The sequence below is a fragment of the Varanus komodoensis genome, unplaced genomic scaffold (genome assembly GCF_004798865.1).
Source record: "Varanus komodoensis strain SLA01 unplaced genomic scaffold, ASM479886v1 scaffold1, whole genome shotgun sequence".
Lineage (NCBI taxonomy): Eukaryota > Metazoa > Chordata > Lepidosauria > Squamata > Varanidae > Varanus > Varanus komodoensis.
In genome coordinates this window covers 77,656,500-77,683,189 of record NW_025335268.1, presented here as the reverse complement: position 1 = coordinate 77,683,189, position 26,690 = coordinate 77,656,500, and the positions used below count along the sequence as shown (strand labels likewise).

At 41.1% G+C, this 26,690-nt stretch overlaps 1 protein-coding gene across 2 annotated transcripts in view; it reads left to right on the top strand.

The window, feature by feature from the left end:
- The window catches only part of GLRA2 (glycine receptor alpha 2), a 140,735-nt gene that overhangs the window by 53,243 nt on the left and 60,802 nt on the right, over positions 1-26,690 (top strand). For both annotated transcript variants that reach the window (XM_044449557.1, XM_044449563.1), the window contains exons 6-7: positions 363-500; positions 3,915-4,129. In XM_044449557.1, coding sequence (XP_044305492.1) covers positions 363-500; positions 3,915-4,129 — 353 coding nt within the window. The remainder of the gene's footprint in view (positions 1-362; positions 501-3,914; positions 4,130-26,690) is intronic.

The following is a 26,690-nucleotide window of genomic DNA, read 5'->3' as shown; positions in this document are numbered from 1 at the left end:
ACTTTGAAGTAAGCCCCACTGTGTTCAATGGGCCTTACCTCTAGCTAAGTGTGTACAGGATTGCTGCCTAAACAGCATAAAATGTATTTTCTTGGGTGGGAGGGGCACCCTCATGGTATTATCATTGGCATTTATATAGTCACTGCCAAAAGTTTCTCAAATTGATACTCTACATTCATTAACATCATGTCGTTCTTTGAGACACCCACTGTGATTATGGTGGTGCTTAGGAGTTAATTTAATGTATCTACCATCCATGTTTTCCCACTGAAACAAAGCTTTTATTACAATGAATGGTGTCTCTTGGCTTCTGAGTCTGCCATTCTATTATTATCTAATCAAATGTGACTTGTTTATTCTAGTTGGCTACACTATGAACGACCTGATATTTGAGTGGATGAGTGATGGTCCAGTGCAAGTAGCAGAAGGATTAACTCTGCCACAGTTTATCTTGAAAGAAGAGAAAGAACTCGGTTATTGCACAAAACATTACAATACTGGTGAGCATTTGTTTACACTTTATGTTCCTAATAAATTCCATCAATGACAGGAAATAGGAGAAATCGGAGAAACTGTATGCTGGATGAGCATGGATGTGCCATTTTATCTGATATATGAGGGAATTGTAAAGCAACATGCTGGAGGCTATAATGCAATGTATATGGAGGGCAGCATGTTGGGGCACGCTGAGGTAGTCCTGCTTCGTGGCTGATAGGAAGCTCGGTGATTAACTGTGATGTTTCAGTAGTGGTGGAAGAGCAGTCACTAGAGAGATCATGAAAGCAAGCAGCAGGGGGTTTGCCTCTCTTACTAGGGGGGTCCATTCCTATTCCCAATAACCCATCATCGAAGCACCCTGCTGGGCTTGGATGACACAACAATCCATTGTGGATCAAATAACCTCTTGTACAAATATAGGTTCTCCAAATAGCTCCTTTCATTAAAAAAAAATAAAAATAAAAATTAGTCACCTCATAGAAACCTTTCCAGCTGGACAGCACAACATGAACAACTCATGATGGGTTGCCATGTCATGTGAATCAGGTCAACAACAATGACAATATTAAGAGTAGGCATTGAGAAAACAGGATATCTGCATTATCATCATCAACAATGGTTTGTGAAAGCACCATCATTAACAGCATAATTGTCACTGTTTGTGATTTCTGTATTTCAGTAATTCCATTATATTCCCCATTCCCCAAGCATAGGCAATTTACTTGTAAATTATGAATGCGCTCCCTAGAGAGGTCTGCCTGGTGCCATCCTTATATGTTTTTCGGTGCCTGGTTAAGAACTTTTTATTCAATTAATATTTTAATGTTTTAATTGAATTTTATTATTTTATTTTATTAATTTGCAGCCAGAGGGGTTATCAATTTATTTATGCTGTTAGTCGTCCAGAGACGTTAGCAATTGGATGGCATACAAATTTTATAAATAAATAAATAACTCAGAATAAACTTCTTAGATCTGATAAGGTAGAGTGTCATCCACAAAAGCCTATTCCCTAACAGATCTGATAGCTTTTAAGGTGCCACATGAGAATCTCATTGATTTTGCAGGAAGACACTAACGTGGTTTCCCCTTTGGAAACTGTCAAATCATAGTTTTGCTTTTGTTTTTAACCAAAGCAGGAGACTTGAAGAGGGGCAGGAATGATTTTAATACAGGAATGGTCAGCCAGGCTTAAGTGGCTGTCTGCTTTCAGTTTCTGTAGTATAAGATTAGACTGTGGTCCAAACAGGAAAGGCAGTTCAGGCTCTGGGGCAGGTCAGGCTCTGGGGAATACAATAAGGTAGAAAAGTTACAGCTTGGGTGGGATGGGGAAGGAAAAATTGTAGTATTGGGGGGGCGGGTGGATTTCCTCCTCAAATTTTTCAACTATCTCTGGGTTCTCTTCCCCCTCAAAAAACAAAAAACATTCACTTTGCTATTTTTTCTGTTCCTCACATCTCCATCCCAGGTTATACTCAAATTCCTGAAAATTTGGGTCAAATTCTAAAGACCACAGGGTTTGAGCAAGGCAAGGACAAGATTCTGCCTTTGCTCATAGTTTTACGCCTTTCAGACTGATGAGCCAGCTGTGAGGATGTGGGTGATTCCAGGCAATACTTTCATGCTTCCACCATGGAATTTTATGGAGGAAAGGATTCAGAAATCATTTTCTTCTACTTGCAAACTTCCCACATTTTCCCAATGCTTCTTCCATTCTGTTATTATGGAAATTCCATCAAGGGAAAAAGTGGAATAGTCACATAATGCCTTCCAAGAATTAGTGCTAGTGCCCCACTCTCGGGAAGCCTCTTAGGGCTTTATTAGTAGGCAGTAGCAAGCCTTGGCCTTTGGTGATTTTTTCCTTCAAAGAGAGGCATATGGCAGTGATCTAGATGAGGGCTGCCACATATGTGAAGGAAAGGCTATTTCCTCCCAGCAAGTTGTGCAAAAACTCCCGCAATTTCATAGGGAGGGAGGCAGGGATGGAGGGACCCTCCATTTTTTCCAAAGGAAAGGGTGATGGTAATGGGAAGATCTCCCTAACAGATGTTTTTAACAGATCCCTTTGTTGGAATATAGGGATTTGGGCCCACTCTTCCTATTAAAGAGCTAAAGAGCCTTCAGGGGAAGTTGGGAACAGATTCTGTGTCAAACCGGGAGGCATTAGATGCTGCAGCTGAAATGCCAAGGCCAGTGGACCCAGAAATAAGCCAGGCAGTCACTGAGAATTAGTACCAAATACTGTGGGAAAGCTTAATAAGCATGTTATTGTGGAGAAGGGCAGATTTAGAATCATTAATCCCAGGGAGCAGCATCAGGTAAAGAGGGCAGAAGAGCTGAGAAGTGTCAGTGCACTCCAAGTGATTAGATCTTAAGGGGGAGGATTCACTCTGAAAGCAGGGTTTGCTCATCTCAAGTTTGAAGGGAGGAGAAATATTCAGTCTGGAATCAACTTCCTATCATTAAACTGCTTTTCTTTAATGGCCAGTCAGCTAGACTCCTGAGCTGGCCCAGCCTACCTAGTTAGCATTAACATAGTAAAGACTTTTAGTTAGAAAGTCATTGTCTGAGTCTGCTTGGAAGGCCTGGGAAGAAAACAGCCTCAACACCAGTTCCTTGCATATTCCAACAACAGTATCCTAAATATCAGCCTCCTGAAAAAAGTAGCTTTAGACATCCGTCTCCCTGGATAATACATATTCCAAAGCTTTTTGCAGGTAGGATGCTTCTGAGCATGAGGAACTCTGGGGCATGTAGCTTTCATGGCCCCTGATATCCCTACTAAGGGTTCAGGCACCCAACAACACTATCCAGGTACCCAAATATTCTGAAGGTAGCTCTCATGATCCCAAGGAAGAAGGCATTTGGATAATAACTTTTGAAGGGAAAGCCATGCAGTTTGTAAGAAATCCAAACCAGATCAGGTAGCTAATCACAGGTTTTGGCAGGAGCGCTAGCTCCCACTGCCAAAGACATAAGCCAATTAGTTTTTATTATTTGATTCTGAAAACTTCACGCCATGTGCCCTCAACTTGCTTTTCAAGATTTCAAGCACTTGAAGTCTGAATCCTCAGGAATACTAATTTGTTTATCAAAAATAAAAAAGCAAGCCCAGAATGTCTTCCAATATTAAACTCTCTCTGTTCAAACAAATGGAAAGAAGGTGTTATAGACATTTTTTGTCAAATGAAATATAAAGTCTCAAATGACTGACAGTGCACTCCACCAATGCTGAACATCAGCCTAGGTAAGAATTTGTGCAGCATTTTAAAGTTCTTTGTGAAAGAATGAACCCAGATAAATGAATAATATTCAGCATTTCAAAATCCATGTGCCTGAGGCAGTTAATTTATGCTCGTAATAAAATAAGGTTACCATGTACAAAAATGATTTATAAAAGCAATTTCATGTTCTAGGAAAATTTACATGCATTGAAGTAAAGTTTCATTTGGAGCGTCAGATGGGATATTATTTAATCCAGATGTACATTCCTAGCCTGCTGATCGTCATTTTGTCCTGGGTTTCTTTTTGGATCAACATGGATGCCGCTCCAGCCAGAGTTGCCTTGGGCATCACCACCGTCTTGACAATGACCACTCAGAGTTCAGGATCCAGAGCATCTCTTCCAAAAGTAAGGTCTTCCCACTGAAGTCACTTCATAATGGACTACCATGCCCTATTGACTTTTGTGTCCTGGTCCTTCATATTTTTTCATGCACTTGGATTACAGGTTGATCTAGTGGCCCAAGACTCAGTCTTAGAGAGATCTAGGGGTTGTGTCCAGTGGTGGTGTTCTGCTAGCACAACGTTCCTGCTGCTTGTGGAAACCCTGTTTCTATCCGTGCTTGTATGTCAACTCCAGGACCTTGATTCTCTGTGCGAGCCATCCAACAAGCTGCTCAAAGAGCCACTGCAAATCTCATGAGGACTTCCTGAGGCTAGGCACTGCTTGTGCTAGTTTCACAAGTTGTTCAGCTAGAATGGGGTGGTTCAACACACAGCCTGCAGCCTGCCTGCAGCCCCCAAGGCCTTGTCTTGTGGTTCTTTTCCCTTCCAGAGCCCCTCTTTCTCCCCACAAGTCTGCATCCCCGTGCGGTCATGGGCATAATTGCAGTGAGCTCTCCTGAGGGTACTGGCCTGTCCCACACTCTTCCCGAGGCTCAAGAAGAGAGCAGGTTGGGTTGGGGTCCTCACAAGAGCTGGTCCCAGCATGTCCTGAGCCACTCCAGCTGATACGCAAATAGGTGCTCAGGAGGGATGCGCCTTTGCACTCGTCAGCAGGAGCAGACAGGGCATCCTGAGGAGGATTTGTCAGTCAAGGACAAGAAGCTCCAAGAAGGAAGGAGGGAGGGTCACATGGGAGGATTTCTGGGCAGGAGAAACAGGGAAGAAAGGAAAGGCCACCCCAGAGGAGCAGTCATGGTGCTTTGGCTGTGGCAAGAGAATGAGCTGCCTGTGCAGAGATCGCAGGCCCCAAAGCATTCTTTTTCATTCACTTAGTCCAAAAATTTACTCTGAGACCTCACATCTGTCTTCCCGCTCGTTTGATGGTTAATTAACTATATTAATGGTGTATATTAAATAAAATAAATATATTGCGAACACTTTAATTTATGATATGGAAATGCAATTCTTTGTGTGGCCCCCAGCTTCTGGGTGTAGTCCTCATGTGGCTCTCAAGGTACAAAACGTTGGACCACCCTGAGCTAGAATATAAATTAAGTTTTCAAAAGTCAGTTCATTTCTCCTACCAAAATGTAACGACTTGTGTGTTTTCTGCTATACATGCCCTGGAGAAAGTACTTTGAATTTGGTGTGTTTGATTTGGGAGAGTGTTTGTGTGCATGCAAGAAGAAGAGAGTTCTCTTAGGTGGAGAAGGGCAAGATTATAATACACAGTGAACTGTCATGATGTTTTGTCTACTTGAACTGTTGGTTGTATCTGTTTGATGTTTAGTGTATGACTGAAAATTTCATATGATGGTGCACCTTAATGGTATAGGATGAACAGTGGTAAATATTTGACTTCTTGCATTCCTTCATGGGGAAGCCAGTGGCTATGGAGACCCTTAAAGCTGGATACATCCAAGAAGAACCTAGAATTGTTAACTCAGATGCACATCTGAATTATGGCTAGCCAAGCAGAACACCACATTGATCTTGAGGATAGGGAATCAGGTTGTTAGCCCTGGGATCAGTGTTGCATCCACTCAGGAAAAAACAGTTGTTATCTAATTGGCATCTTGTCCTCAACTGATTGGTTCACGTGTCTTGAAATCTGCCTTAGGTGCTTTGGTGTTAAACTTAGTATAGTTGTTTGAGAAATGCCAATGTGTGTTCTAGTGCTTACTTGAAGGGCGCTTAACTGAAATAATGTGATTTATTTTTGATATGAAATAGATCTAGGATCACAGTGCTTATATTTAGGAGAATTGCTCCTTTGAGTGAGGAAGGTTTGCTGCTTCTGTCTCCTCTCCCCAACAGGGAAATCAAACATGGACAGCTTTTTCACTGGCACAGAGGAAACCTATTCATATGTGACACGTGATGCTTATAAGCTTTATTCAAGCCTTCAGCTCAAGCATGAAGGTTCATACACAGCCAGAAACTGAACAGCCACACAGGGTTGGTCATTTTTAACACCATGTTCTGCAATGGTTCACATTTAATTATATTTTCATCTGATTAAATTCAATATTCATATGAAACTTTTTGAAAACTGCCCAGACTTTATTGATGCTGTTCTACTGTGAGTAAAATGACACAGCACTGAAAAATTTGGGTTGGTACCGTGTGATTTATCACAGTGGATTCATCTATCCGAGTTTCCTTGCAAAAGCCATGGTTGTGGGGAAAAGGAAATTTTTCATGGATCATTAAAGGCTTCTAGCTTCATCACAACTATTTGGGGCATTTGATTTATAGAAAGTCATTTAGAATCCAGGAATGGATCAGACTATTGATTCCTGCTAACTAATATTAGCTGAACTGGTATTATCTGCTGTGAATAGCTGTGGTTCTCTTCCATCATGTCCCATTATATAGCAGCTCCATTTGTTTGGAAGCCAGGCAGGTGATAATGGTGCATTGTTCTTAGTGCCTCTTGAAAACACTTTTATTTCAGAAGTCACAATTTTATTGATTTTGTTTTTAATATTGTGTTATTCTTTTACTTGTGCTATTGTCCATCTCAATCTCCATATTGGAATACAAAGTGATATAATGATTTCCTAAATCAATCCATCACCTGCAAACTGAGCTTTTTGAACTGGAGTTGCCCAGATTGTCCTGAGGAACTTTTACATGAAAAGGGTGTGTTTCCACACTCAGTTATCATACATTTCCCAAATTAGTATTGGGAAAGTGAATACTAATTGAAAGTGAACCACACTCTGATTTGCCTATGAGGACCTGTTTCAAATGGTCCAAGGAATGAATCAGAGTTTTTCTTTGGTTTAATCACAATACTTCACCTGAAATTCACCTCTAATGCTTCAGCTGGAGTTGTATATTTGTCTGTGTATATATCCAATCTGCTGAGCAGGAATAGGGGAAAAAAAACCAGGGTTGATTTTAGACTAATGTGTTGTTCAGTTGGTCTGTTGGCAGCAAGTATCTGAACAGAGGTCCACCAAGAAGGATGCTGCATACTACTTCCAGGGTTCATGCACAATCCAGTGCATGTTTAGGCAGAAAGAAGCTGTACAAGTGCAAGCATTTCCCAAACAGCATGTTGACTAGTGGATCCTTGGAGTTGTAGGGCTTCTTTCTGTCTAAGCATACGTAAGACTGTGCCTTTAACCTGTTTATTGAGTTAGAGCTAAGTTAGAGTTAGCTCTAGGGATGGCAAAATGTTAATTTCACTTTCTTCCACATTAGAATTTTTGAAGTCTTATGTTATATCTATCCTATATGTGACAAAATATGTGGATTCAGTGAATTCTTACCAAAAACAATCTGAAACTAAATTCTTACTACTCTGCACTAGCCAAGCCATTCAGTATTCCCAGCATGGAGAAGACCATGTTGTACCTGCTCAACATGTCAAGTAATTCAGCTCCACAATCATGGCTGAATATACACAGAGAGTCAAACTCAAACCTTTAAGGAATAAGCACTCAAAGCTCTGGGCCCAGATGGACAAGTTGGCTAGTTGAGGCTTTTCCCTCATTCAATTTCTTCTTTGAATTTCAAGTTATTTCTAATTTGTTTATGAAGAAGCTTGCAAATTTTGGTAAGCTTTCATCAACAGAGCAACCCAATGAAATCTTCACCCATACTTGTTTGATGCCAGCATAGATCAGACTTACAATAATCTCCCAGAGTCAATACAGCAATACTCAGGTAATGCTCCAACTCAGCAGAAATCCCATTTCCCAAAGCAAGAGGATTAAACATAGTGGTGGTGAAGTCTCGACCTAAAAACAGATGCCTGTCCTTATTCATTCAAAAAATGACCTGCTGGAGTTGATACACCTACAGCTAGATTCTATATCTTATTTAGACACATTATTTATGTCTTATTTATTGCTGGTAGAGTTTTCTTTGGACTGACAACAGCATTTGATGTGCATTCTGTTTAGAATTAAATCACAGATGGATTTTGAGATGTATTTTTCTTAAAGACATTGCCTATGATCCAAAGAAGACCCTATGTTGACTAAAACAAGTAAACAGTGAAAAAATGCAGGAATAGATGTATAAACGAACTGAAAAAGCACATTCTATTTACAAGAAGGGCTAGTCGAAAATCCCTAAATTTGCAAAAGCTGAGTGAAGACTGCTATTAACAGTACACTTGGAGTCCTCCTGTGATTAAATATTTCATCGCCACGATTCTTTTTCATGTCAGGCTCACAGATGTTAATGTTGTATTTTGAAGACTTGTCAGAGTTGGCTTTCTATGACACTATTCTGAAATGTCTCCAGACATTGTTAGAATTACCTCAGATGTATATTTCTGGATCAGGCAGCCAAATTAAAACCAGTGGATAGGTTTTTGAATATGGCTAAAATGACTTAACCTAACAATCTGTTTTCTTAATATTCAAACCCAATGTTTTGTATTAAAATAAAGGATATGTGCTCCTGCGCACACAAGTTTTTGGGGTGTGTGTGTATTTTATTTATATATATATATATATATATATATATATATATATATATATATATATCCTAAACCAAATTAAATAAAACAGGTGATTACTCTATTGCCTGAAAGTTACATATGAGGCATTGAACCACCCCTCAGCCTCCCCTCCTCATCTCAACCCCTCTCACAGCAAATGGGCTTTTTAAAAACTGCCAACAAAAACCTTCCATAGGCTTCAGTGCAAGTTTTTCCAAGCCTAAGTTAAATTCAGTGAAGCAACTGGGGAAGGTCACAGCTGTGGGGGGAAAAGTTAAACCCCATCCTCAACTGCAACCCCACACACAATGCAATTAGATTTGGAACAAGTGGAGAAGAAATCTTTGTGTATGAGTGCATATGAATATAATATATCGTATATGTCAGGCCTGATTCAGACCGAGACCAGGATGTCTTTTCAGATGAAGAGCCTGAAAACCATGTGGAATTACTAATGTGAGCATTTTCCCAGGCCCCAACAGCTTATGCAGAGAATCTACTCCAGGGTCTTCAACAGTGATGTACCCTGAGAAACATGTCTCACCCATGGCATTGTTGGAAAATGCCCTTATGACAGCAGCAGTGCCAGAGTATGCAGGTACAGAGCACTACTTAGAGCAGAAAACCCCAAGCAATGAGTAAAAAATGGGTGGTAGACAAGGATCTCCTTAGATGTAGGTGGGTTTTGGAGCTTCTGTGAATGGTTTGCAGCTGTACCCTGGAAATATGGCTTGGATACATGGCTGTCCTTTGGGTGGAATCTGCTAACTACTGAAACAGCCTTTTTCTATCCATCATTTGCAAGCAAGCTTTCCTAATTCTCCTTCTTACTTAGACTGACTCATTGTGTGGCTGATACAAATTAATTCATGCTATGCCTTTCCTCATTGGACTATGTTTGTTGTGGACTGTTTGCTGCTTCACCTCAGCCTTGCCCCCTGCCTTGGTCTATTTCTTCCAGACTTAAACTGTGCACCTGATCTCTGCCTGCCTTTTGATATTGTTTTATGGATTTGCCCTCTAGGCTGCCCGGGTCTGAGGCTGACCAGGCTTAAGCAAATGAGTGGAGAGGGCCAGAGAAACAGAATAAATATCAAGATGTTAGAGTGTGTGTGGGTGCATGATGTGCTCTTGGGTAGCTTCCATACAAATTCAATAAATAAATAAATGTATAAGAGGAAATATATGACAACTCTGCTGTTTTAGCTTTGACCTACCCTCATTTTGCTGGGTAACCAACTATGGCTGGCACGTGGACCCTGGAAGTTTCCCTAAGAGGAAAGGTGGTGATAAGCAGGGGAAAAGTTCTCATCTATAATATAAATGTATGTCTATTCCTAAAAAACATATTTTGCACCAAGAAAATGCCTGCTTGTGCCAATTTCTTCACACAATGTTTCTGTTGCATTGTCTTGTATAGAATGGCTTTCCTTTATAAAACCATGAGCTTCACTGTTTAGGTCTTATATATTGAGGGATGAGGAAACTTTACATGTCTCTGTGTGTGTGTGTACACTATACAAAAGATACTAAGATTTGTGGCTGGTTTCTATGGAAATGCTAGCTGCCATAAATAGCAACAGGTGAGCTGCATAAGAAGAATACATACTATGCTCAGGGAAAAAGCGAATTCACCAAGGAGCACTTCTATGCAAGGTTGGACAGGAAAAAGCCTACCACTCCCAGCTATAGGATTTTTCTGTCTAAACGTGGCATATGATTGTATGCTAAATGCCACAAAGCATTCAATATAATGCATACAACCAGCTCTGGCTTCTGCATCTGTACCAGTTGTGTGTTGAGAAACAGCTGTGACAGAAGGGCTTCAAGTCTGCAGAACCTCTTGTCAGGAAAAGCAGCTCTTTCTATTTTCTTTACTTTTTCCTGGGCCTGGACAAGCCTTTATATATCTGAGTGTGTAGCTGCCTTCAAGTCAACTCTTAAGAAACGGCTGGTTAACAGAAAGCTTTTTCTTAACCATGATTGCTTTGACTTACCCTAATTTTCCCTCACCCAGGTCTACAACTGGCTGTTCAAATATTAAAAGATATTTTTTCAAATAAAAAGCCAGATGCTATGAAATACTTTATCAGAGCTTGTTTCCATGTACTGTGACTGAAACAAGTAGTTAATTGTATGATCACTTGTTAATGTTTCATAAACATAAATCTCATCTAAGAGCAGAGGCTGGAGATAATAAAAGCATTGTCAGAATGATTGATTAAATGTGATGTGAAAGCCCTGTCATATCAGCTTTATTTTCAGTTAAATAAGTAACCTGGATGGTAGCAATATGTAGCATTGAGCTAAGGAATAATTGAGGAATTCTACATTTGTGAATTTGGAGATGAATTTTAGATTTTGCAATTCTTTGTATTTTGCAGAGCAACTCTTGACTAGATTTTTAACTGTTAAAATGATTTGGAAATCTATCTTTTAGGATAAAATGCAAATCATCACATTTGGTACTAGCAGTGATGCTACTTATGTTGCATTAGCATAAGCTATCTCTAGTGCAACAGTAACAGCATTTGCTAGTCTAATGGGAAAGCATGTCATACCAAGATGCACTGGTGTTCTTTTGCAGATAACTTATACTAGAACAAGTAATTCTTTTACACTTGTGCCAATAGAGACCTGCCCATGGGGTGTTTGACTCTTTAATCTATAGATATATACTTTTTATTATTATTACATTATGTTTCTATACTGCCCATAGTCAAGGCTCATAGTCAACGCTCACAACATTTAAGTCACCCATCCAGATTTCAGCCAGGCCCCACCCTGCTTAGCTTCCAAGATTAGGCAGGATCAGGCACTTCAGGCTATACTTGCACGCAGCAGGTCATCCGACTGTGACTCATGTATTACAGTAGATAAAGGACCTTGGCATCTCAACCAGTATTTCATGTGTCTTGTCTCCAGCATCGTTTTGCACCCAATTCTGCTTGGTGGATTTTAGGATAAAAAACGAAACAAAACAAGAAAAAAAGATAGATCTTTCAACCTTGAACTTTGCCTACCACTATTTAAAGCAAAGAATTAGTGTTATCAAAATGACTTTAATATATTAAAGGGAAATATATTGGAAGCATCACCAGATTTGTTAACTGGCTGGGCACCTGTTCACACAGCTGTCTGAACAACTATATGCATATTAAGGCTTGAGCAAACTCTTCAATGATTATCAAGGCGCAGGCAACTATTTCAAGGTGTAATATGACACCATGACAAAGAAGCCCTTTTCCATGTTGTTCTTTTCCATTTCATCAAGGCTTTATGACGCCTGAAATATTTGGATTTCACAAAAGATCAGCAATTGCACTGTTATAAATACTTATGGATTTTTCAATATCTTTTTTGAAAGTTCAAATTCTATAGTGTAATTGAACTCGTGGGGGCTGCTGTAAGTGGATTGCCAATGACTACACTTACTCATGAAGCTTCAGCATTCATACCATTCTTTAGCTGTGCTATTGTGTCCTCTTCCATCATAGTTCCTTTCTTTCCATTTGTATCATTTTGATAAACGAGGCCATTTAAGGCTGTTTAGTCATATCAATTCCATTGTTCACTTCACAAAATAGACATTCCAACAGGACATTTTTATATCTGTTCCTAGATAGTACAAAGGAAGAGCTTGTCTTGTTGTGTGTGTGATGTGCAAAGTGCGTTTTGGCAGCCATTGTTACCCGATGTGCTTTAGATAAGGAATGTTTGAATAAGACAGTGGTACCAATGCAGACTAAAATAGTCTTATTTTACTGCAGAATTCCAAATTAAAAACAGGTTTACTGGTTCTTCAGAGTGTCTCCTACACAACACAACATAGAGAAATCCCTCTGTACTACTACATTCACACTAAAAGTAATCACATTGTCCTATAGATGGCACAAACCTCTTTGTAGGCTTGTTCTGAATCTTTGTTTCAAATGAGCCGATAGTTAGGAGCTTGAGGGATGGATGAGAAATTAATTGTCCTTTGTATTTTAATATGGAGGGGGAATTAAAAGGATCCTTCACTGCAAGGGGAAGCAAGTGATCATGGAGTAATCAGAAATCAGGGAAATGCTCTCTTTAAGAATGGAGCGCTGCTGACTCATCCCATTCTAGAAATGAGCAAGTCTACTTGCTATTGATTACTATTGGAAGAGTGAGCTCATGTTGAACAAGCAGTGGATGCCACTCGCATCGCAGAACTAGCACAAGCACAGCCCAAAATGGGATACAGTCTGAATTTATCCACCTCCAGAACTGAATGCAGACTTGAACAGAATTTGCCATCTAAGCACTGTACATTTCTGAATTCACAAAACAAAAAATGCATTCAGCACATGAACATTTGAAAAAATACATAAAGGAATATGTGTGCACAGATCGAAAAGTCCCCAAAATAGCACACAAGCATATACATTTTGGTGGTGGTGATGGTGGAGTCTTTCACAGAACCATGATATAGTAAGTCTAGTGGTGGAAAAATGAACTCGGGCAAGAGTAAGACAGATCCTTTCATCCCTAGGCATCTTGCATGTTTTCTGCATTTCTACCAATCAATTCAACATTCAACCTTCCTCATTTCTTTTCTTATTGCAACTGTGTGCTTCTTAGAGATGTTAGATGGTGGTGTCTTTTTGAGCCTTTCCGATTGTCTCCATTGCCCTTTTGCTTAAGAAACAACTAGCTGAAATGCATGTTTCCTGAGAAGTAAATAAGATTATCTGTAATGGCTTTCCTCACCATTAAAGCACATTAACTTTAAGGAACTAACTTGTAGGAAAGTCTGCACAAAAAAGAGGTAGGAGACACTGGGTCTCCCCCATATATATATATATATATATATATATATATATATATATTTGTTTCCTCATACCTTCATCATAGCTAGCAGACCTAAAAACAAAAACAAAGGAACGTTAAATGTCAGTTGCCCTGGACACACCCCCTTTCTAACCCTTCTGATTTCTCGTGCAATTGCATTTGTGTGCAGGACAGGATCAGAGATTTCAGTGATGCTGTATTTGTTCATGTGTGCCCCAGTGCATTTTGCAAAACAGCGCAAGTGTGCTCTCTTATCAATGGAAGGGGCTTGGCTGTAGATTTCCCCCTGTTCTCTTGATTGCTTTGATCTTCTTGTATGTCGGGTTCTTGTCTGGTGCATGGTGTGAAGTGAAGTTCTGAAATGCACTTTAGCCTGTCTGCTGCGTCCGCACTTTGTCATCATTCCCGGACCGTGCCTGTGGCAGAAGGCAAGAGATTCCCATATGTGGCATGAGCTGCTTCTGTATACACTATACTCTCCTGTATCAAGAAAACAATGCAGGCACATTTCTTATTCATATCACAGCAGTAGACAACATGTTTTCACCGTCCAGCTACTTTTGGATTCAAGGTCCTTAATCCACAGCCCATAATCCCAGTTACTGAGAATTGTGGGAGCTGTAGTCTACAATATCTGGAAGATTCATGAGGTGGCCAGAGTGCTAGCCAGAGACTCCTCCTTTTATTGTAAAGGTTGTTGCTCAACCGAAAGACGAAGCCCCCATTGCTTCTTCATTTCCCCAGTTCCTTTCCTCTGCTCTGCCCCTCTGAGCTGCAGAAGAACATTTCGGGCTATAACCTGGCATCCCATCTTGTTTTAGATGCTGTCTTCAGTATTAATTATATTACCCCCAAAGTTGTGTTTTATGGAATGGGTGAGCGTGGGTTAAAATTGAAAAAGATATAAGAACACAAGAGTCGTGTTGCATCAGAGTCCGTTGTGTTCACACAGCAGCCCAGCAGCTGCCTGCAGACAACCACAAGCAGGACTGTACTGCCATAGCACTCCCATGCCCAAGTTCCACTGACCTGTACGTGCAGGCACACTGCCTCAGAAGCTAGGGACAGAATATAGCCATAATGGCAAGTGGCCACTGATAGTCTTCGCCATGAATTTGTCAAGTCTCCTTTTAAAGGCATCCATACTGGTGGCCATTGCTACTTCCGGTATTTTAAACCTTCAGTGGTTAGTATCAAGTACTGGAGTTCCCTGAAACTTACATCTAAAGTTTTCTGGTGTAATACTGCAAGCCTTGAAAGTCATAAACTAATGAATGGGGTGATTGTTATTGTTGTTGGCATTAGCCCTCACACTTTCATTTGATGTGTAATACTAATGTGGCTTTCATGTTTTGGTATATCCTACATGCCCTTGTGAGTTCATTCTTACCATTCTTAGCAATTCCCACTGAGAAGAGCTGCACCACTTTTTCACCACCTGTGCCACAAATCTGCTCTCAGAACAGCTACACACAGCACTGAATATTCTATCATATTCCCTTCCAGTCTTGAGCACATCATTGGTTCCTGTATCATTTTCAGAAAAATTTCCAATAAAAATTTTATTCAAGGGAATATTCTTTAAAAAGAAAAGAAATAATCCTTTAAAAAAAACTTTGAAAGTTGTTTTCTTGTTGGGATTTCAAGGCCATACCCTTCCAACTATGTTATGATAAAACAAAGTGCTGGTTTGGAAAATACTCCAAAGATCGGACCTGTGCCAGCATGCCAGTCTTTCTTCACCCTCCAAGTAGAGGTGTCCTATCTGAATGGGGCCTACTCTACAGCATAGCTGATTTCCAGGTGAAATCTGGAAAAAAAACATGCCATTTTAAGGCCATACTGAACTCAAGAAAATACAAAGATTCTCCTAGCAACAAAAAAGGTGCCAGGTGAGCCTTTTCTGGGAAGGGCATCCTACAAGTAGGTGGAACCACCTTTCCCTGTTACCCACCTTTTATACCTCACTTGCTGAGGGCAGTAAGCTCACTTCTTGTAATTTTTTGTCTTTGTGGAGTCTGTGAAATAGCCTATGGCTTAAAAAATGCTCTTTGTGCCTGCTTAAGAAACTTTATGTTCTTTCCTTATATGATCCATGGTTGAATTCTAGCAGTGAAAACTAGTATTATGGTTGGCCTTGGGTTGGACCCAGACTTCATCATACTTCAGATAGTTCTGTTGAAATGAGTTTTACCTGAGGTTTCCAAAAACATTTCTAGACAATGGGTTGCTGTCTAGAGAAATTCTAGCTCAGGAAAATATATATTATGAGTTTTATTTATTTATTTATTTAAAACTTTTATGGTATCTCAAGGCAGCTTGCAATCATTGACACAAAAACACAATAAAACAACCATATCAATATAATAAATAACAAATATGTTAAATAAGTTAAATAAAAAACAGCTGTTGAAAATTAAAATATTAGTTTTTAAAATAACAATTAAAAAGTTTTTGACCTGGCACCAAAAAGAATATAAATTCATAGATACATGTAGTTGGTATAATAATTAGATATGAAAGCAATACATATTGTGTTTTCCTCATCAACAAATGTTGGTAAGATTGTTGCAGAATATCCACTAATTTTCATTTTATGTTTGCTACTTGCTTCCCAGCTCCTGCAGTCTCATGAAATACAAGAGCAATACATTATAGTTATGTTGCTATTTGTAGCTTGTATCATTAGTATGGTGGCATATCTTTGGGGAAAAAGCTATTCATGGTTTCCTGGGATGAGTGGGGCAAAGACAGATGCTTTATAATCTTGACAAAACCATATATCCCCTTGGTGAGAAACACCTTTTCAAACAGTACCTGCAGTGGAGCAAATTGGTTAACGTAAAATTCCCTGAATGAATCCTGCTCCAAGAGCTGATTAGCTTCACAGCTTCCATACATTAATGAGGTTTTCATAGAAGCTGTTCACAGTTTACTAAGATTGCTCTGAGCACTTATCCAATTTAGAAGCATTTGGATCATGTGTATGTGTGTGTAATGAACTATACGGCAGGTTCATTTGGTCAATTCCATTCAAGATTTGGATGACTAGACTGCCTTTTTCTAGACATGCTAACCTCTCAATTAAGGAATGACAGGCGTAATAACAATGGCTGGTTCTAATAAAGTTGAAAAAACACACATTCTTCTCCAGACAGCTCAGTGGAGCAGACTTCCTAGTACTTGTCTCTTGCTGCTGTTATCAGGCTGGATGATAATCATGGACCTCCTTTTTTATTGCCTGTAGATACATTTGGTTTTGTGAAAATCTGCCCCATCTTCTTTCAGGTGCAAGTGAATTCTAATTCAAGATTTTTGCAATCTGGTTTGGATGCATCATCTGCCACTGTGATTGTCAGCATTGCTAAGACATATTCCAGGGAACCCCTTTAATTTCTGAGAAAGAGGAAAAGTAGTAGTGGTTTCCTCCACAATTTCTTTTTCTAGGCCTTCTATCTGCCTAGAAATTACACTGTTGAGAAGCTGTTGCTGCCTTATTGCCTATTTTGATGGGGACATTATAAGTACACCCACACTATCCAGGATGCAACTTGGCACCCCAAGTGCCAGTAGAGAATGAAACTGTGCGGTTGTGGCACTGCATGGGAAAATGCTATTTGCAAAGAGCTGCTTCTGACACAGCTGTAGCGCTTTTCTCCATGCTGACACAAATAGACATTTATCAGGTGGCTGCAATTTGGGTAAAATTTGAGGGAGGGAAAAACTCCCATTAAGTGAGTTTTAGTGCATCAAAGTCCACGTCATTTACATGTGCTTCTCCTGAGATTTGACATCTTGAAAGCTTAGGCTGTAATTTGGGGAGCATTGAGGTGTCAGTGTAATGACTTTATCACACAGTTCTTTCAGGCTGAACCTCTCCAACGACTTCATCCTCTGAGGTACAAATGAGCTCACAGTGATTCAATTCTACAGCCATAAAACCACCATACAATTCTGCTCCATTTGCCATGACAAATGTCATGCAATTAAAAAAAAGGTTAGTACATGCGAGCTGTAATGATTTCACTTTCTGGGGGTATAAATAGGCTGTTTAGGATGCCATGCATAAGTTCATCGCTGGCCCTGTCATTATGCCCAAGTACACTCCCGTGGCACTCATCCAATCCCACTGACTTTAATGGAAGAGAGGTTAGCCTGTGAAACTAATGACGCTTGGGCCTGGCTGGCTTGTATCGCAGCATGACAAGCCCTTTCCTGCTCTGGGAAGAGCAGCTTCTGAACAAAGGCAGTAACTTTGCCTGAACTGGAAACGTTTGATATGAACCGGCAGCAAAATTTAAAACCATTAGATCAGGCTGTTAGGTTATCTATTATCTGAGAATCTCCATTTTCAATTAATACCATACCAATTTGTAGATAAAAGCATGAAGAACTAGTTTAAAACAAGTGTATAGCTGGGAGCCACACTATGACTGGCAGAATTCTGCTTACGGGTTGTTTCTGCTGGAGGAAAGGGTGGTTGGGTGATATTTTCACCTATTCCCACTCAAAGCATGTGTGTCACCCAAAAACCTGCTTCAGAGGGGGAGGAGCTTTTTGGAGCAGTATAGGAGGTAGAGTTGGGGCTAAAGGGGGAATGGCAAAATTATCTTCACTTTCCCTTCTTCCAGCAAGATCCTGTATTAGTTTTTGGTTCCTTCTGCAACTGGACACAGGAGCTTTGATGAAAGCCCATGAATTTACAAAGTGACAAGCTTCATTTCAACCATCTGTGGTTCATAATGTGAGATTTATTTGCTCACAGCCTTTTTAGGTCTTTTTAAGGTTGCCTCCTCCTCTCTCTTGTATGTATGTGTTTAATGACCTTGCCGGAAATCTATGACCTGCAGAAATTTAGCTAAATGAAGCTTTCCCAGCATTTTACCTCCATGCTGGGGGTCAGGGGGAAATCACATATTCAAACAGCTGCTAGCAACTTAGAAGGGAAAAAGTGTTTTGAGACCTTCAGACACTTATACACAGCCAATGATTCTGACACATCAAAATAAATGAAAGTCTTAGATTTTCTTTTGCTAAAATAAGACAAAAGGCAAATTGAAATCTAAGTGTAAGTGACCTCAAGGGAAGATCAATGGCACTTTCCCCACACAAGAAAAGGAAACACAGGAAATTGGTGGGGAGGGGATCACACTGAAGCACAGGTGATGAGAGGAAGCCAGCCATTAAATTATAATAATTAAAATCAATCAGTTGCTGTCTGGCATGTGGGAGAAAATATTCTTTGCAATGGTTGTGAGGGAGGCTTACAATTGAGGCAGGGGAGTCTTTTCCCTTTGATTACTTTTTCTTTTCTTTTTCCATCTCCTGTTCATAGTTTCTAAAGCCAGCAGCGTTATTTGCAAAGCTTGCAAATAAGTTATGAGGCAAGCACTCCAGATACCTATTTGTATTCTGTGCTGAAAAACAGCAAGGTCAAAATGGTATGCAATTTTGATAAGAGCTCTCGCTTTTGTCACTGGATACTCTGAAATCCAAAGACAAGTACATAGCTGAGATCAGCTTTGTGAAACTGGGCCAAGAAGGACTCCTCTAACATAAAATGCTGGTCCACTTTATTTGCACTTATGTTATTTAGGGAGGATTGCTATGCAATGAAAAAGCAGTACAAGTGCTGTTTTTACATGGGTAATTAACAAAGCTTTTTAGCACTGGCTCCAAGAGGGTCTCTGGCATGTTCAAATAGAAATGTTACTCATTTATTAAGAATAAAATCCAGTTGTAAGGCAAGCATTGCAGAGCATATCTGCAGGGAGGATTCCCTGGACTGGTGTGTTAGAGAATATCAGAGAGTAAATCATTCAAAAAGAGGGCATGATGTCACACGGAGGCTTGAAAACCGGGCTGGGTGTTCCTTCATTATGGGCTGTCTTACATCTACCTCCCCATGGCATGACTGTCCTAGCCAGTTGTAAACAGCATCCAGCATATAGTCATTGTGGCTAGGCATGTGCAGAACTGCTAGAGCTGTTCCATCTAAGTTTCATGGACCGTTGCTTGTCCTTAATTCCATCTTCTTCTCCTTGATAGAGTAACCATGCAAAAATTTGTACACATTAGTGCAAATTCACATTTGAGGGACATTGAACTGTTTGGATCTGCTTTATCTGGTGTCCCTACAGATGGCCTTGGTGCATGTACGCTGGAGGTGGGAACCCCTTGAAGTCCAAGTGGCAAATGGCAGTTTGGGAAATTCTCTGAGGGCTTGAGGAACTGAAGGCAAAGGAGTGGAGCCTAAGGGGAAAGGGTTGGGGCAAAAATGTCATTTAAAAATACTGGCATATTTAAACTTACAGTTCTTCCTGCTAGAAATTGAGCTTTAAAGGATGCATGGCAACATTTTAGGACATGAGAAGAGCAGTGCAAGGCCTGGGAAACTACTAAATGGTTGGTGTTAAGGGGAAAGGGCTGGGGCAAGAAGGAAATCTGAAGGAACTTGGAAGGCAAGATTAGACCACTTGGATTAAGAACTGGACTTGGCCCCCAGAGCTGAATTGCTCCACCCTTTGTGTGCATGGTTTGTGCACACACAGATATACACAGGCAAGGCAAGGCTTTGCCATCACCACTACCTCAAGAAGTCAGCATGGGCTCATTTTGGCATTTAAAGTACTGGCTCTAAAGAATGCAAAACAGAAATACCAAAACATTTGCAAGAGTAGACTTTTTAAAGATTTCTGAAACATCCTCTGAGTAAATAAATATACTGAGTATATGAAATATCAAGCTCTGATTCCTATAAATTCTGTTGGTACCACACACCAGTGTGGTGAGAGCCAGCACAGTATAGTGGTTAAGAGCCTGGAACTGGGACTCAGGTGATCTAATTCTAGTCCCCACTCAGCCATGCAGCCAACTGGGTGACTTTGGGCCAGTCACAGACTCTCAGCCCAACCTACCTCACAGGGTTGATGCTGTGAGGATAAGACTGAGAACAGGAAAATTATGCAAACTGCCTTGAGATGCCTTGAAGGAAAAAAGGAGGAAAGTTAATTAATTAGTTAGTTAGTTAGTTAGTTAATTAATTAATTAATGTGAATAACTCTAATCCCAACTATCGTATAGCCCAGCCTTCCTCAACCTGTTGCTCTCCAGGTGTTCTGAGTCACACTTCCTATCAGCCCTAGCCAGCATAGCCAATGATCAGGGTGATTGGAACTGTAGTCCAAAACCTTTGGAGAGCATCAGACTAGGGAAGGCTGATTAAGCATAAAGCATCTGCAGCTCCATGGAGGTCCATGATGGAAGTGTAAGAATAAAAGTTGGGACGCTATTCTTTTAGAGTCTGTAGCTGAAGCAAGGAAAATCCAATTTCTTAAGAAATACATCCTCGCCAATACAACACAATACACAATACACAATTGATTTCCTTTTGGTCCTGGATTTTTTTCCAGGTCAATATTATTGCAACATTTTCATGTCTAGCGCCATAAATCATCAGGAATTTTGGTGCTGCCGTAGCTGCTCTGCTACTCTTAGATTTATTTCACAGTTCGGAATAGCATAAGAAAAACACTGTACTGGTGAGTCTCAAAAGGTGGAAAATTCAGTAACTGGAATAAAACAAAAGTAGATGTTAAATGTTATTTGACAAATAAGCATGGCATAAGCTGGTTTCAAACAATCGTCTCACTTTCTGGGAAGGCTGCCAAGAGAACTTGCATGTAGTAGTGGAAATATTTCTGTTTCACAGAGCAATCCAGTTCACCTCTACTCTGAAGTAAGTTCCCCTGGGGCTTGCTTCCAGGTGAATGCATATAGCAGGGGTGGGCAAACTGAGATTTTTGGTGGACAATGTTCATCTACCTTCGCTAGGTATAGGAATGAGGGCCAGGTAGAGCTACAGAACAAAGCACCTGGCAGGCCAAATGTTGATGTTCCAGTCATCCTTGTGTACAGGACTGCAGCTTACCCATAATGATAACAGAACTGTCCAGCTAAAATGGGAATATGATGAGATTATGGATATAAAGAAGCAGTTGAAGGTAGCTGATTACATCCACTTGAATCTATCTTAAGAAGTCAGCACCAAGAGCAATTGATGTGACTAAAATTTCTGCATCAAGACTTGTGCACCCAGCAGTTAACAGGTTGCAGACTGTCAAATGGAGGAAGTCACCTCGTCTACATTTATTTACCAATGTGGTGATCTAACTTACATCTAAAAATAGCATATATAATGTAAGGCATAAAGACAAGGTTCATGTTTGTTCCAGCTCCTTCTGTGCGTATCTGTCTCCAATTTCACACATTTTCTTTCCAGAAATAATGGAGTTGCCAAGCTTCCATAAAAGGTATGCCTTTCCCCAGGCTTTCCAGCTGTGAGCAGCGGGGAGAAGTGCCGGAATAATCTTTTGTTAGTTCCTGTTCTTAAGAAATGCTGAAGACAGACTTTGAAACTCTAAAAGCTGTAGACAGTTTTGATAAGTTCCCCAAAACAGGAAGGTCATTCGCGTCTGTCAGTGATAGGCGTTGATGCACCACAATAAATACTGAAAGGCACTCTTTAGAATCGTGGGCCTGGGTGATTTCATGCATGCTTTCAAACACGTTCCCCATGCCATGGCTTATGCAGATCCAGCCTGTCTTATTTTGTCTTAGTTTCTGCTAAGGACCAGGAGTTCTGCAGCAGGCCTCTCTGCAAGCTGAACATGCGGCTGCCAGAGAAGTGTAGCACAGCAAGGTGAAAGGTGATCTGTCCTGAGCTGGCGCTGCTCGACCATGAAACATCTTTCACCAGGCAAGATGCACGTACCACGTGTAGCCTCTATAGTCCCAGTAACATCCCAGTTGGATGACTCAGTGAGATTGTTTGCTTACAGCATTTATATCCTCCCTTTCCAGAGGACAGGCCAGGACAGGTAACAATAAAACAAGATCACAACAACAAAACAGAATGCCTGTCTGTCTAGCCATATGTCAGAGCTATAACACGAGATTGAAATCTAGACACCTGGAGTTCTTAATATCTAGATTTACAATGTACAAAGGGGACATTCGAGGTATGCGCCTTGAAACTACTTTGTTTTAAAAACTCATCAACTTAAATGAGTTGATGTGCTTGAAACATGGAGCAGCCTCTTAGAAGGTCAGACTTGCCTAACAAGTGCAGAGCTTGGCAGCCCATTCTGTTAGGACTAAGTTGGTAGGCCAAGGGACAGAGTTCTGTACTGACCTGGGCTATGAGATAGCCCCACCAACAGAGGAATGGAGCACAGACCTTCCCCAGGGGCATATGGGGTGAACCATGGCAAGGGCCATAACTGGGGGTGCCAGAAGGTATGGGTTTGCTCAGATTGTATGGGACAGTGGCCCAGTTCACACAATACGCCAGGCTGAGCATGGGTTATTTGTAACATGTGCCAGGCACCATTTTGAATATGCGACTCTAATGGGGTTGTGGGATATCATTTGTGGTATGTATGCAGCCATCAAATGGGAAGACTGGTTAACCCTCATTATGTGATTATGTGAGATTTGCAGTGCCTCTGGGTATATTTCAGGGTGTTGGTCTTAAATTTTAACTGTACAGGTATAGGAACACATTTCAAAATAATTAGAGGAACCAGAAATACCATTCAGCTAGCCAAATAGTGCTCCATTTACCTAAAGGAGCTCTAGCATAATACTAACAGCATTAGCTTGTACAATGGGTTTTGTAGGGAATCTTGCTCTCCAAGCTAATACTGCTGACATTGCACTCCAAGTTTCTTACACTAGGATGACATGACTTGCATTAGCGGAATGAGAGCATTGGGTACTGCCCAACAATTATTATCTGAATGGAAATACAAGGCATCTTCTCAGTGGAGAGATGACTGACTGGGCAACCTGTGCTCCTATTCACTCTGCCGTTGTTCAGGGATTAACTGTTCATGGGCATCTTGAAGGCTAGCCATTGCAAGAATTTAACTTTAGTCAGTGGTGTCTGAGTCTTCTTCATTTTGTGTTGTGTCTGTTTCAAGAACATGACCAGTTAGAACTGTAGGATGAGACAGAAGAAAGTGTAGGAGGAGAAAAGGAGTAAGACTGTTTTATTGAGAAGACTTGGACTGGAACCCCTACAATTAGAGGATACCTTCCAATAAAAGACTGAGCTTTGACAGCTTTTTAATAGAAGGCTGTCCTCTGCAGCATAGGGCACCTCACTACCCCAGGGTGTCCATTTCAGTCCTTCTCACAGCTGTGGACCAAAGGGAAGAAACCTTCCTTCCCCATGTGTCACACCAATAACAGTATCTGAATCTGGTCTGGACTTCCAGTCCTTTGTAGCAGGTGGACACCAGTTCAGCACATCTGCAGTCCCATTTGATTAAAATGAAACACAATAATGGGCTTCGCATCATCCTTGTGCTGGTGGCAGTGCACTCCTGGTGGCCGCATTCTGCAGTTTCATGTAGAAGTTAAATAGTGCAGGAGATGGGACTGACTCCTGAGGAGCCCCTTACCGGACAATCTACGGGGCCAAACAATATTGCACAAGGAACACTTCTGGAGCCTGCCATCCAAGTAGGAACAGAAGCACAGCCATGCAGCAGTGCTCGGTCCCAACGCAGGCAGTTGCCCCGTAAGGCTACTATGGTCAGTGGAATCAAAAGCTGCTGAGAGACCCAGGAGTATCTCTTGACCAAAAGCAGCCCAGGGGCTGTTAAATGGAATGTATTTCCACTGCACCAGGTTCTGTCAGATGCCAAGGGAGCACGGTGCTATTTTGCGTGTCCTAATGGGACCCAAAATGTTCACATTACTTGCACTCCTGAGTTCAGACAAATGCGATATTGTAGGTAGCAATCACTAACCACAAATCATAGGGATGGTGACATTTACCTAAGGGGAGAAATGGAGATGGGAGATTTTGCTGTTGCACATGAATGAAGATAAGGCCTGCTAACGACAGTGATGATGATGACAAGTGAGCTGCAGGAAGCCATTCACCAGGAAATTTAAGGTCAGGTAAAGCAAACTGAATAGTCCTGTTTAAACTACTGTCAAGGCAGCATTTTTCTCACATTTCATTCCTGCTCACACAGAAGAGGGCTGGGGAAGGAAAATACCGAGATTTTATAAAGCTTGGTGCTTTATAAAAGCCCCATCAACCTTTGCGTGAGAAAACTAACCATGTATTAAGTACCCAAGGCATTAAGTCATGGACCAATCATAACACAAAGTTCCCTTAATAGCCCAGTTCTGTTTTAGGTGGTGTTGGGGTTACATGACTGTACAAGGAGGCTGGACTGCCTTTCATGGCACCATGCAGTGGAAGGTATATCTGGAGCTGGGAAATTAGGAAGGAGGACAATGGGAAAAGAAGAACCATAAAAATAAGAAGACCCCCCTCCAAAAAAACCCCCTCAAAACATTCCTGGGGATCAAATTGTGTGTGTGCGTATGTGTTTCCTTTCTTTTTTTTCCCCTTTCGGGTTCCACATTTTTTGGAGTACTCTCCTTTCCCCAGAATTCTAGTCTTTCCAGTTTCATTTCCTGAGATCCTTTGTAGTAAAAATGCCAAATTCATGCTCTTCAGTTGATTTTTTTAAAAAATGAGAAAATCACTAGTGAGGATGATGGGATTGTACTTTTCAGCCAGAAGCATCAGCATAAAAATATAAATATTCTAGTTCTTAAGTCTCTGGATGAATGGGCCATCTCAAATTCAACCACAAATATTCTGCATGCCATGGCTTTTGTGTGATCATGGTCTGACAACTCTCTCTCCTCAGGAACTCTCAAATACACAATACACAAGTGAGGTTAAATTTACTCGTACTGCTGAGTTTTGTCTGCTTTTCAAACTGGGAGGATGTTGTCTTCACAATGAAAACCTTTACAACCCCGTAAAGGTTTACAAGTTGTCAGAGCTTGTAATCGACCCAGAGACCAAGAGAGCTTTGGCTATTAGGTTATATAGAAATCAATCCAGCACCACTAGCAACAGCAACCTTCCAGCTGGGCCTCTTGAACTGATATCTATGCACCGAACATGTTTTGCTTTTAAAGGTGAAATCTTAGGCATGTTTAGACAGGCAGGAGGTCTACAACTCCCAGGTTCCTGGAAGTCATACATTTTTCCCCTCCCTAAACATGCATAGGATAGCACCCTAAATGTATTTTCTGCCCTACCTGGAAAGCTAAAGGCACGTAACAAAATCCAAAGTGTGGAGGTACAGTAAGCCAACAGCTGAGCATTATTGTATGGATGCATGAGAATTTCATTTGGTCCATTTTTAAAATAAGAACATACCAAAATTTGCAAATTCTTTGTAAAGGAAATGGAAAGAACATGAGACTTGAAAACTGAATGTGTGTGTGTGGGGAGTGGGGGGAACCTGGAAGAAATGCCCATCTGCACCTCCTAAAAGTCTGGGTTTGCACCCCAGGGGATGCTGCCATGAGCTTTTGGCTGAATTAGGAGTATCAGCGTCTTTAACAACTGCGTCTTTAACCACTGCATTGTAGTCAGCAACGCCATGGAAGCAGCGGCACTAGTGCAAGCTCACTGGGGCTGGGGGCCCTAATCTTTGGGAGGCTGTTGCCTCTGATGCCCCTGGCCTGGCTGGCTTTTTGCCCACTTCTCCTTTACCTCTTGCTGCCTGTCCCTCTTGAATCTTTCTGCTTGACATTTTTCTCTGAAATCAAATGCCCCCTTCCATATATCCCTTTTAACAGGAGGGGTGGTAGTCCTTTCAACACACACAACACACGGTACATTCGTGCTTCCCCCCCCCCACCCTCTATGACTTGAACTCCATGTCTACCACGATCCAGAAATGCTACCTGGCCCCACGCTGCACCATGATCCTGGGCTACATGCAGTTGTACTTATTAATTTGGCAGGGAAAGGTGGGTGAGAAAGCCATTCATTTTGTTGTGTGATAAGAACTTACATAAAATCTAAAGGAACGTCTGCGTCCATATATGCCCTCCCGCCCCTTGAGATCGGCAACAGATGCCCTTCTCTGGGAACCCTCCGTGAAGGAAATTAGGAGGCTGAGTACCCGGAGGAGGGCCTTTTCTGCGGTGGCGCCCCACCTATTTATTTTATTTATTTATTAAAACATTTCTATGCCGCCCCTTGCCAAAGCCTCGGGGCGGCTCACAACATCAAACCTATGGAACCTATGGAATGCGCTCCCCAGAGAGGTCCGCCTGGCGCCATCATTATTTGCTTTCCGGCGCCAGGCAAAGACCTTTTTATTTAAAAGTTATTTTAACTGTTAATTTATTATTA